This window comes from Pan paniscus, chromosome 13 (assembly GCF_029289425.2).
Source record: "Pan paniscus chromosome 13, NHGRI_mPanPan1-v2.0_pri, whole genome shotgun sequence".
Taxonomy (NCBI): domain Eukaryota; kingdom Metazoa; phylum Chordata; class Mammalia; order Primates; family Hominidae; genus Pan; species Pan paniscus.
Genome location: NC_073262.2, coordinates 25,463,596 through 25,475,670, shown reverse-complemented (window position 1 = coordinate 25,475,670; position 12,075 = coordinate 25,463,596). Strand labels below are relative to the sequence as shown.

General features: G+C 36.8%; 1 protein-coding gene across 2 annotated transcripts in view; it reads left to right on the top strand.

The window, feature by feature from the left end:
* Positions 1-12,075, top strand: part of LYPD6 (LY6/PLAUR domain containing 6) — a 151,448-nt gene that overhangs the window by 126,900 nt on the left and 12,473 nt on the right. For both annotated transcript variants that reach the window (XM_063595135.1, XM_003816683.4), the window contains exon 4: positions 11,259-11,389. In XM_063595135.1, coding sequence (XP_063451205.1) covers positions 11,259-11,389 — 131 coding nt within the window. The remainder of the gene's footprint in view (positions 1-11,258; positions 11,390-12,075) is intronic.

The window sequence follows — 12,075 nt, the reverse complement described above, 5'->3', positions numbered from 1 at the left end:
AGAGATCAAATGCCTGCTATTGTGTGCAATGCCCTGTGTTATATGTTGGAGGGAATGCAGACACCAACAAGAATGGGCCTGATTCTCAAGATTATAATGTATAATACAACAGTAGATCTCAACCAGGAGCAATTCCCTCTTCCCTGCCCAAAGTATATTTGTCAATGACTGGAGACATTCTTAGTTGTTACTGTTGGCAGTGACATTGGCATCTAGTGAGAAGAGGCTGTTGGATGCTTTAAATGTCCTACAATTCACAGAGCAGTCTGCCCAAAACAAAATTATCTAGCCCAAAAATGTCAGAAGCTGAAAACTCCCGTTTCTGGAAAGATGGAGTGGATGTACTTTTCTATTCCTCCTGCTAAGTATGACAAAAAATTCTGAACATTATTTATTAAAAAGCAAACCAAAGACATGAAAAGACTCTGAAAGGTGTAAAGAAAATGACAGACTAGGGACTTCAAGACTCAAGGAACAACACAGTGCTGAGTTCACTAGGTTTTCTTTCAGTCTCATATATTCTAGACTTGAAGCTAAAGAAGTCAACATCCTGCAAATGCCATAGGCACTGGCAAAATAACCCCCCAACAGAAGTTTGCTCTCTAGCAAAAGGACCAGGAAGGGGGAAGCCTAGAAAGATAACTTTTAGACAATAGCTGTTCTACTGCAGCAAAACACTATGGAAAAAACTGTAGCCCCAATCCCATACCAGTAGAGGCTGAATGGAAAGCCTTGACTTCATCCTCAATAGGCTGTAATGAGATGTCCCAACCTTTCTGCTTGGGATTGTGTCAGAGAAGGACAAGTAAAGGTGACATTTGTCCCTCCCCACCAGGCAGTAACAAGGTCTCTTCCACAGTGTCAGTGGAGACCGTGTTAGGGAGCCTAGACTTTCACCTCCACCAGCAACAATGAGATGCCTCTACTTTCCCCTGACCAAGGTTGTGTCAAAGGAGGCTTAATGGAGAGTCAAGACTTCACCCTTCACCGCCACCCATTGGTATTGAGGCTACAACACATCTCCCATCCCATGGCATCAGTAGAGGCTACATGGGAAGCATTAATGAGGCACTCTTACCACTCTCAAACGGAGTATAAGATCAAGAGTGTCCTAACATAATAACAATATGTCCAGGCTTCAATAAAAAAAACCCACTTGTCATACCAGGAAGATCTCAAACTGAATGAAAAATAGCAATCAATAGACACCAACACCAAGATAAATAGAGATGTTAGAATTATCTGGCAGGGATTTTAAAGCAGCCATAATAAAAATGTTTCAGTAAGTAATAACAAACACACTTGAAACAAATTTTTAAAATCTCATCAAAGATACAGAAAATATAAAGGAGAACCAAATGGAAATTGTAGAATTGTAACATAATGTAGCTGAAATAAAAATCTCAATAGATGGGCTCAACAGCAGAATGGAAGGAACAAAGGGAAGAATTAGTGATGAATTTGGAAAATAGAGCAATAAAAATTATCCAATCTGAACAACAGATAGAAAATAGGCTGAGGGGAAAGAAACCTCTACAGAGCCTCAGAGATCTATGGAGCTGTAACAAATGTTTTAACACTACATCATCAGAGTTTCAAGAGAACAATAGAAAGAGGGTGAAGCTGAAAAAAGTACTCAAAGAATTAGCAGCTAAAAGTTTTTCTAAGAAGCTGAGCAAACCCCAAAGAGGACAAAACTAAAGCAATCCACACAAAACACATAATAATAAAACTTCTAAAAACAAAGTGTCTTGAAATAGCAAGAGAAAAAGAACATCTGATATGAGAAACATTAGTTGAATGAAACGTTTTCATCAGAAACTATGGAGGCCAGAAGTCAATGGTACAATATTTTCCAACTGTTAAAAAAAGCTATCAATGCTGAATCTTATATTCAGAGAAAATATCCTTCAGGAATGTGAAGAAATTAAGACATTTTCAGGGGAAGGAAAACTGAGAGAATTTGTCACTAGCAGACCTACCTTAAAAGAATGGCTGAAGGAAGCTCTATATGCAGAAAGGAAATGATAAAAGAAGGAAACTTGAAACATCAGAAAGGAAGAAAAAACTTAGTAAACGTACTTGATACTACAATGCAGTACAACAGAATGTCCTTCTTCTCTTGAGTTTTCTGAATTATGTTTGACAGTTGAAGCAAAAATTATAATGCTGTCTGATGTGGTTCTAAATATATTGTAGAGGATTATTTAATACAATTATATTACGGCCAGGCACAGTGGCTTATGCCTGTAATCCCAGCACTTTGGGAGACCAAGGCAGGTAGATCACCTGAGGTCAGGAGTTCAAGACCAGCCTGATCAGGTTGATGAAACCCCATCTCTACTAAAAATACAAAAATTAGCCAGGCTTGGTGGCAGGCACCTGTAGTCCCAGCTACTCGGGAGGCTGAGGCAGGAGAATCACTTGAATCTGGGAGGTGGAGGTTACACTGAGCCAAGATCACACCACTGCACTCTAGCCTGGGTGACAGAGCAAGACTTCGTCTCAAAAAAAAAAAAAAAAAAAAAATTATTACAAACAAGTGAAGGTATTAGGGCATAAAAAGAGGTAAGTTTTGTACACTTCACTTTAATTGGTAAAATTATGATGCCAGCAGGATGTGATAAGTTTTGCATATAATTTAATACCTAGCGCAACAATTTTAAAAAGAGATATACTCAAAAGCACTGTAGATAAATCACAATGGAATTCTAAAAAACATTGATGTAACCCATAGGAATGTAAGAAAAAACAAAAACAATACAGAAAACAACAAAATTTGTCTTACCATATCAATAACTACCTTAAATGTAAATGGCATAAATATACAAAATAAATGAAATGTATTGACAGAATATGTTAAACCATGACCCAAATATATGTCATCTGTAATAAATTTACTTCAAAATAATTATATAAGCAAATTAAGAGAATGGAAAAAGATAGTAGGGAAACATTAATCAAAAGACTTCAGTGCAAATAAAATTACCAGAGGCAGAGAGGAACATTATAGCATGATTAAAAAGAAGCCCATCCACTAAGAAGATATAGCAATCTTAAGTATATAAGCATCACATAACAGAGCTGAAAAATATGTGCAACAGAATAATATAAAGGAAAGGAGGAATAGATAAATCTACAATTATAGTTGGAGACTTCAACACCACTCTTTCAAAAACTGATAGAACTACAGAAAGAAAATCAGCAAAGATATAGAAGAATTCAACAGCACCATTAACCAACAGAATCTAATTGACATTTACAGAACACTCCATCCAGCAACACCAGAATATACATGGTTTTCAAGTGACCATGGAACACATACCAAAATAAACTATATCCTGAGCCATAAAGCAAACTTCAACAAACTTTTAAAAATTGAAATCATACAGAGTGTTTTCTGACACAATAGAATTAAACTAGAGATCAATGACAGAAAGATAAAAGGAAGATCACCAAACACTTGGAAACTAAACAGTGCACATCTAAATAATCCACAGATCAAAGATAAAGTCTTAAGGGAAATTTAAAAGACAGTGAACTGAATGAAATTAAAACGTATGAAAATTTGTAGGACACAGCAAAAACAATGCTGAGACCGAAATTTATAGCACTATATGCACATATTTAAAAACAGGAAAATCAATTCTCTAAGCTCACACATCAGGAGGATGAAAAAGGAAGAGAAAAACAAACCAAAAGTCAAACAAAACAAGACTAAGCAAAAATCAGGAAATATAATAATGATAAGAATAAAACTCAATGAGAATACATATACTAAAACATTTCATTGTACACCATAAACATACAATTTTTTTCAATTAAAATCAATGGAGAAAAACATTAAGGTACTAAGAAAAGGAAAATAAGGGAATAGTATGAACAACTCAAAAACATAAGTTTGACAAGTTAAATGAAATGGACCATAACTTAAAAAACAAAGTACCACAATTCACTAAAAATGAGATAAATAGTCCTATAACTCCTAAGAATTTTTTTTTATAACTTAAAAACACTCATAAAAGAACTCTTCAGGCCCAAATAATTTCACTGGAGAATTTTACCAAGTTTTAGTAGAGGAATTAACACCAATTCTACATAAAATCTTCCAGAAAATGAAAGAGAAGGGGGAATACTCAATTCATTTTATCAAGCTGGAGTTACCCTGATACCAAAACCAGACCAACACAGCACCAAACAAACAAACAAGCAAACAAATACAAAATTCCAATCTATTATTTTTTTTATGAATATAGACACTAAAGTTCTTAACAAAATATTGGCAAATAGAATGTAGCAATATATGAAAAGAATTATGCACCATGACAAAGTGGGGCTTAGTCCACAGATACACGGCTGGTTTAATCTCTGAAAATCAACCAATATAATCCACAGTGTTAATAGGCTAAAGATGAAAAATCACATGTTCATATCAACCAATGTAAAAAAATTGGCAAAATTAAACACCATTTATGATTAAAACCTCTCAGAAAAATAGGAATAGTGAGAAACTTCTTCAACTTGATAACATCGATTAAAAACCTACCACTAACATTATGCTTAATGGTAAAAGACTGCATGCATTCCTGCTAAGACAGAGAACTAGGCAATTATGTCTGCTTTCCCTACTTTTATTTAGTGCAATCCTGTAGATTCTAGCATGTGCAATAAGACAAGAAAAGTAAATAAAAGACATACAGATTGGAAAGGAAAATATGACTGTCGTTTTTCACAGACAACATGATTTCTATGTAGAAAATTCCAACAAATCTAAAGAGAATTCCTGGAACTAATAAATGAGTTCAGCAAGGTCATAGGATATAAGATAAATTGAGAACTCAATTGTGTTTATGCTATCAATTAACATGTGGACACTGAAATTTAAAATATCCCATTTATATATACCATTTAAAAATATACCATTTAAAATATAGCATTATATTGCTCAGAAGAATTAAATACTTCCAGGTAAATCTAAGCAAAACATGTATAGGACTTGTAAGCTGAAAATTACAAAACATCAATGAAAAAAATAAAATTTAAATAAATGGAAAGACCATGTTCATAGATTGAAAGACAGCATAGTAAAATGTCAGTTCTCTACAGATTGTTATATAGGTTTAACACAATTCCTGTCAAAATCCCAGGAAGATTTTTTTTTTTTTTAGATATAGACAAAAGTGTTCTACAGTTTATATGGAAAGATAAGAAACTGGTATAGCTAAAACGATTTTGAAAAAGAAGACTAAAGTGGAAGGAATCAAACTACCCTATTTCAGGATTTAATATACAGCTGTAGTAATCAAGACTGCGGTACTGACAGAGAAATAGACATAGATCAATTAAACAGAATAAATAGACCTTAAAAATATGCCCATCTAATTTTTAACAAAGGTGTAAAAGCAATTCAGTGGAGGAAAGACAGCCTTTTTAACAAATGGTACTGGAGGAACTGGACATTCACAGGCAAAAAATGAATCTCAGCCTAAGTCTCACACTTTTTACAAAAGTTAAAGTGAATCACAGACTTAAATGTGAAATATAAAAACATACAGCATTTAGGAAAAAATAGAAGAAAATCTTCATAAATCTAGGGCTAGGTGAGGTTCTTAGACTTAATACCAAAAGCATGACTCATAAAAGAAAAAATAATAAATTAGACTTCATCAAAATTTAAAACTTTTTTACCCTGCACAAGACGCTGTTAAGAGAATGAAAATGCAAGCTATGAAATGGGAAAAATATTTGCAAATCACATATCTGACAAAGAACTGCTATCTAGAATATATAAATAATTTTCAGAACACACCAGTAAACAAAATACATAATTAGAAAATAGGAAAAATATGAACAGACATTTCACCAAAGAAGATAACCAGATGGCAAATAAACACATGAAAACATTTAACATCATTAGCCATAAGGGAAATGCAAATTTCAAACATGAGGTATTATGATACTTCTATCAGAATACCTAAAATAAAGAATAGGAAAAATGCCACATGCTAGTAAAAAGGAGGAGAAACTAGATCACTCAATACATTGTTGGTAGGAATATAAAATGTTACAGCCACTCTGGAAAGCAGCTTGACAGTTTCTTAAACAACTAAACATGCAACTACCATATAACCCAGCAGTTTCACTTCTGGTCACTCATACAGAGAAGTAAAAAGTTATATTCACACAGCAACCTCTACACAAATGTTCATGGTAGCTTTATTAATAATATCTCTAAACTGGAAACAAACCTGGATGTCCTTTCAATGGCTGAATGGTTAAACCAACTTTAGTACATCTATGCCGTGGAATACTACTCAGCAATAAAAGTTAACAAACTCTTAAAAATTAACAAACCCAGTGAATAAGACTGAGTGAAAATGCCCAGTTCCAAAATATTACATGTTGTGTGACTCATTTATATAACATTCTCAAAATGACAAAATTATAGAAATGCAGTACCGTTTAGTGGTTGCCAAGGGTTAGGGAAGGGGTGGGGGCAGAAGGGAAGAGGGTGTGACTATAAAAGGTCAACATGAGGGATCCTTATGGCTGTGGAAAAGTTCTGTATCTTGATTGGGTTAATGTCAATATCACAGTTGTGATATTATACCATAGTTTTGCAGTTGTTACCATTTGGGGAAACTAGGTAAAAGGTGTAGAGGATCTCCTATTATTAATATTCCTTACAAATGCATGGGAATCTACAGTTATCTCAAAATAATAGGTTAAATTAAAAAAAAACAGTTTAAACACAAAAAGTCAATTGTTTTGATCAGGAACCGTGATCTAGAAGAAAAGCCAGATATCCCAAATGAGAAAGTTAAGAAGGACTGAGACAACATGGAGAAGAGAGAAGATTAGCATTGACCTGGTTGTGAGGAAGATCAGGAAGATTTCTCAGAATTTATCACATTTGGATTGAGCCTTGAAGAATATCAGGTGTCCAGGAGTAGAAGATAGGAAAAAATATGCAGACCATGCTAAGGATGCACATTTTTCATCGTGCATGGTCAAAAGTTGTGGTACTATGTCTCAAGGTATATACGAGGCAATGAGGAGATAGTTTGGAGCCTCCATCAAGGAGAACCGTGAGTAATGAGGGCTGAGTTTCAAATGCCAAGCTCTGAGTTAGAAATTAAATTAACTGATGATTCTATCAGGGAAGCACAGTTACTCCAATGCACTTGACACACAGCTTCAGGAGCAGAGAGAGCAATGGCCTATTCCCAAGCCACTCAGGCAGGCCAAATAAGCCTAGTAATTCAGCAATCAGGATTCCTTGACAATTAGGTGGCATTCATGCTTTTGCGCGTGGTGGGTTGCGTGTCAGAGACAAAACAAGAAACAATGAGGTCCAGAATTGAGGAAATGGAAAATGGAATAGAAAAGACCAGATGGATAATGGAGACATTTCAGAAGACTTGGAGACTCCCAGATTAGGGAGAAAAGTCTGAGCTGATTCCAGATTTCTAGTTCAAGTTACTGGAGAAGATGGAGGTACAATATCCCAGGAGGTCCCTTCCTGAGATAGACACATGTGAAGATAAAAAGATGCAAGGGGGAGGGAGATAATGCATTGGGTTGAGACACATCAGGTGTGAGGTAATGCTGGAAGTGTCCAGAAAATAGTTGGTAATTTGGTTCTACAGTTCAGGAAAAAGAGTCAGACTGAACACATGGCATGAGCAGTTTGATGAGGCCACTTGAGTGAGAAGAGGTTCAAGGACAGAACATGGGAGAATATCGACATTCATATTAGGGAAAGTGTTGAAAGTGGAGAGAACAGAGATTAGGAGAACATCTGGAAGACAGAACTCTGAAGTCTAGGATGGAGAGTCCCACAGATGAGATTATCCATAGTAGAGTCCCAGAGTCACAAAGAGATCCTACAGGGTCAGACATGGGAAAAGGGCATGGAATTTGATGCGTAGGGAACAGTCGTTGCAGGGGAGTAGTGTGGCAGAAGTGAAGAGCTGTGTGAACAGTAAGGAATGGGGGCAGGGAGAGAGCAGGCAGCTGCGACTGGCCTTTCATTTTTCAGTATAATTCGTAATATTACTATTAAAGTATTTTCCTCCCATTAATTTTCTTGCACCTGGAAAATTATTCTCTAGCATCATTTTTATCAACCTGTATGTTTGTGAAGAAACTAAAACAAGCAGAACCATGAAGAATAATTGAGTGGCAAGAAAGCCTTTTATAAGAAAGTTGGACATTTGTAATGTCTCAATTCAAATCATCTTATGTATGTTTTGTTTAAATATAGTTTATGTTATTAAAAACAATGTTGGTGGGTAAATGAAAGTTTGCAATTTAGCTTTGGATTACTTTTAACTTTCAGAACTAGATTATGAACTCTGTGTGCATGCGTGCACATGGGTGTGAATTTCATAAAAATTATATTTTCCAATTGTTGATGAAGTTCTCTTTCCCATTTCTGATTTTAGTTGAATGCCTGTTAATCTAATAGTAAAAGACTTTTGTTTCACAACCTCTGGGAATACCATGTAGTTGCAGAATATGAGATTTTAGAGACTGAAACTAACCTGGTGGAAATTCAAATTCATCTTTTATCTTTTAGATAAAAGCCTTTGAAATCCTTTTAGTGTGAAGTGATCAGCAGGCTTGATTCTCATATTACCTCATTACTAACCCAAGGAGTTTTCAAAATGCATAGAGAACAATGCTCTGTGGCTGAAACTAGGTTTTTATCACTACTCCAGTCCAGTGATAAGCCAAATGTGGCCCACCTAGTTCTACTTGGGAAATTCTGCCTGCTCACCCCGATATACCTTTGGAGATCATGAGATCACAACACATATAGAAGGTTCTCATAAGTTGTGCACTGAAGAAACCTGTTCAAGTTTATTTGAGCATTTTCAAAACTTCTTAAACCACAGAACCTTTTTCCACATTAACATTTCATAACTCACCTAGGGTTTTTGTAAGATAAGAAGTGGAATAAATGCTTTTGAAGGATTGATGCTTCAGCACTGAGGTCTGTACTGCTGGAAGTGATGGCAGTGTTCTTCATATATTTTTGTTTCATGGATTGGACTGGGTGAAGTACAAGAAAAACTTCTTACTGCACTGATCTCCCTTCTACCCCCAGAATGGCAAAAAATCAGCTTATTAGGTACTAAGGTTTTGCATGTGTTCCTGAAAAATTATTTTTATCAGTTGTTGCATCTACTGTCATTCAATGGAATACGCTCTCCATTATGTATAAGATATTTTGTTAAAGATAGAAAAGTATGAACAAAGAAGTAGTCATATCAAGTTCACCAATTGTTATTTTAAGGCTTACTTAAAACAGGATAATTCACTACTTGGGGGAAAAGGCTAATTTCCAAAACTGCAGCTATGTAGTGATTTACTTATTCCATAAGCCTATGATCTTATCTGCTCGGATTTACATTTGGAGCAGTAAAACCTCTGGCAGCTGCTCTTAGCTGTCTGCATGAAGAGGAGACAGGAGATAAGAACATTCCTGATTTTATTGCTTTCTAGAACATTTGAAGTTGGGGTGGGGGTGGGAAAGATGAACCTATTGTGACCATAAATGTCCATTGAGTCTGATACCAAAGAAGTAAACCAGTCCTCTTAGAAGATGTGGTAAATCTCCCAGGCCACTGGCCTCCATTTGTCATAAACCTGTTAAGGCTTAAAAAAGAGGAGAGCTGTGGCCTCTTCTTCAACAGAAAAGCAATCACTCCAATGTTAAGGTAGTTTAGGGCTTTGGGAGAATTATTGCCAGGTAGAAAACTTTCAACTATTCTTATTGTGAGCTCCCCAGATGACCTTACCCTACTCCCAAAGAGCTCCGTAGGACCCTGGGCAACCTTGGAGCAAGCTTCAGCTCAATCCAACTAACAATTCCAGCTGGGATGCAGTGTGGGACAGCATTTAGGGGAAGGTGTTGCCACAGACTCTGCCCAGGCACACCCGCCAATAGCATCACCACTGGGAAAGTGGCAGCTCTTAGTACGACTTAATTGGAGACCATTTGGGATTCCTGTCAGGTGAGGGTCTCTAGCAAGACTGTTAAAACCCCTGAGTTTTGATGGCTTCCAGAATGTGTTGAAGGGTCTGTATTAGCTCATTCTCAAGACCTAAAATTTTCTTATGCTTTCTTCTTTGGACATTAGTTCTTCAGTTAAAAGCTGCCAAAATCATGACAGAATCTGGTGGGGGAGGGGGGAGGAATTTTTATTGCCTAATAAATAATCTCATAGGAGGTCATAATTCCATATTAGCCACTAAATATCTGAAATGTATAAAGCATGCAAAGTTGGATCCAAGATGTGGATGAAAAACAGCTCGGTGACATTTCTTAAGAATTATTCATTTTCTTTTTTAATGTGAAAGTAGAGCAAGAACATTCTCCTAAATCCCAGACTTAGAGAGCTGAACATTGCCTGGAGGCCTTAAAGAATTACATTGACAAAGCCATTTTTCTTTAGTTTTTAAATTACACATTAAAAGTTCCCCAAAGAATTTTGGAAGAGATCTCAAGCTTTCAGATTCATTAGACATAGAGGGACCTCTGGAAACTCCCATCATGGTCTTCATCTGTTGTCCTAGGAAGACACTGAAATCATGCTAGGGAGAAACGAAGCTCCTCAATTTTGGAAAAATGTTCATTATTGTTTCAGTCTTCATCTGTAATATACCCTGGACCCAGCTATGCTCATTGGCACAAAGTTTTAAATTGTTCTGCTCTTGTGAATAGCTGCTTCCCCCCAACACACACACACACACACACACACACACACACACACACACACACACACACACACACACCAGCCACTGCCGTAGTGTTTTATCTCCTTGAGGACTACTGTTACATGCCTAACTCATTTTAACCCTGAGTTCTTTGAATCTCTTTGTCCTTTCATCTTCCTTAAAATTGCTATGACTTATACCTCTTAAATCATCCCCCAAAACCACTCATCCCCTAAAAATAAAAATCAGTCCAGTGGCAAAATTTGTTGAAAGGCAAGGAGAAACCATTGTGTCTTGGTTTATGGGAATAATGCTGGGCAGAGAAATCAATATTCTTTGAAGGTTGTCCTCCTACCATGGCAAAGTGGAGCTCTCCAAAGAGGTCTTTGGGGTTGGACATAAACTCAAAGCAGTGCACATCTTATGTGCTATTAGGTCTTTTCTGGAATGATAATGCTGACACTCCTGTTATTTTCCTTTTAGGCAGGTTGGGTCAACATTTCCCATCTCAAATATATTTTCTCTGTTGACAGAGACCAGATACTGCTACACTCAGCACACAATGGAAGTCACAGGAAACAGTATCTCAGTCACCAAACGCTGTGTCCCACTGGAAGAGTGCTTATCCACTGGCTGCAGAGACTCCGAGCATGAAGGCCACAAGGTCTGGGCAACAGAGCAAGTGACCAGTACTACATAGCCAGCTGCCTTCTCTTCAGACATCTGCCAGTACTCATGAGCAGATTCTTACTTCCCCATGAAGGCTGTCTTTTGATTGTCTTTATGCTCTATGAAAAGACGCTTCCTTTCCTGTTTACTCTAAAAGAATACACATCTATACCAGAGCATAGGACAACTGATATAAATTGTGTAAACACACATCAAGAGGGTGTTCAGTGTTATTGTAATAACTTTCTTCACTCAGAGGAAAGTAATAAAGCTACCAGAAAAAAGAGGAGCAAGAGACCAGTTATGTCCATCACAGTGAAGCTTTGCAGATGTACCCAGTTCATTCATCACAGGAGGACCGAGGCAATTCAGCTTTGATAACTTTCTGTAAAGTAGGGCTCATGTTGTGACTGGGATGTCAGTTTGGGGAGGGTCTCCATTGGCTCTTGAGTCATTTGATAGGTGATGAGAGACCCATCTTGTGTGTTCGCTTAAGCTTCACCTGGTACCTGTAGAAGCCTGTATATGGAAACACATGGTGCCTATATACAGAAGCACTCAGTGTAAAATGAGCTTGGGAGGCAGCCTTGAAGGGGCATATAAAGAATCACAGAAAGGCAGCCTTGCCCTCTATACATGTGTCTATACATGTCTATATGCTGTCTATACGTGTGACCTTAA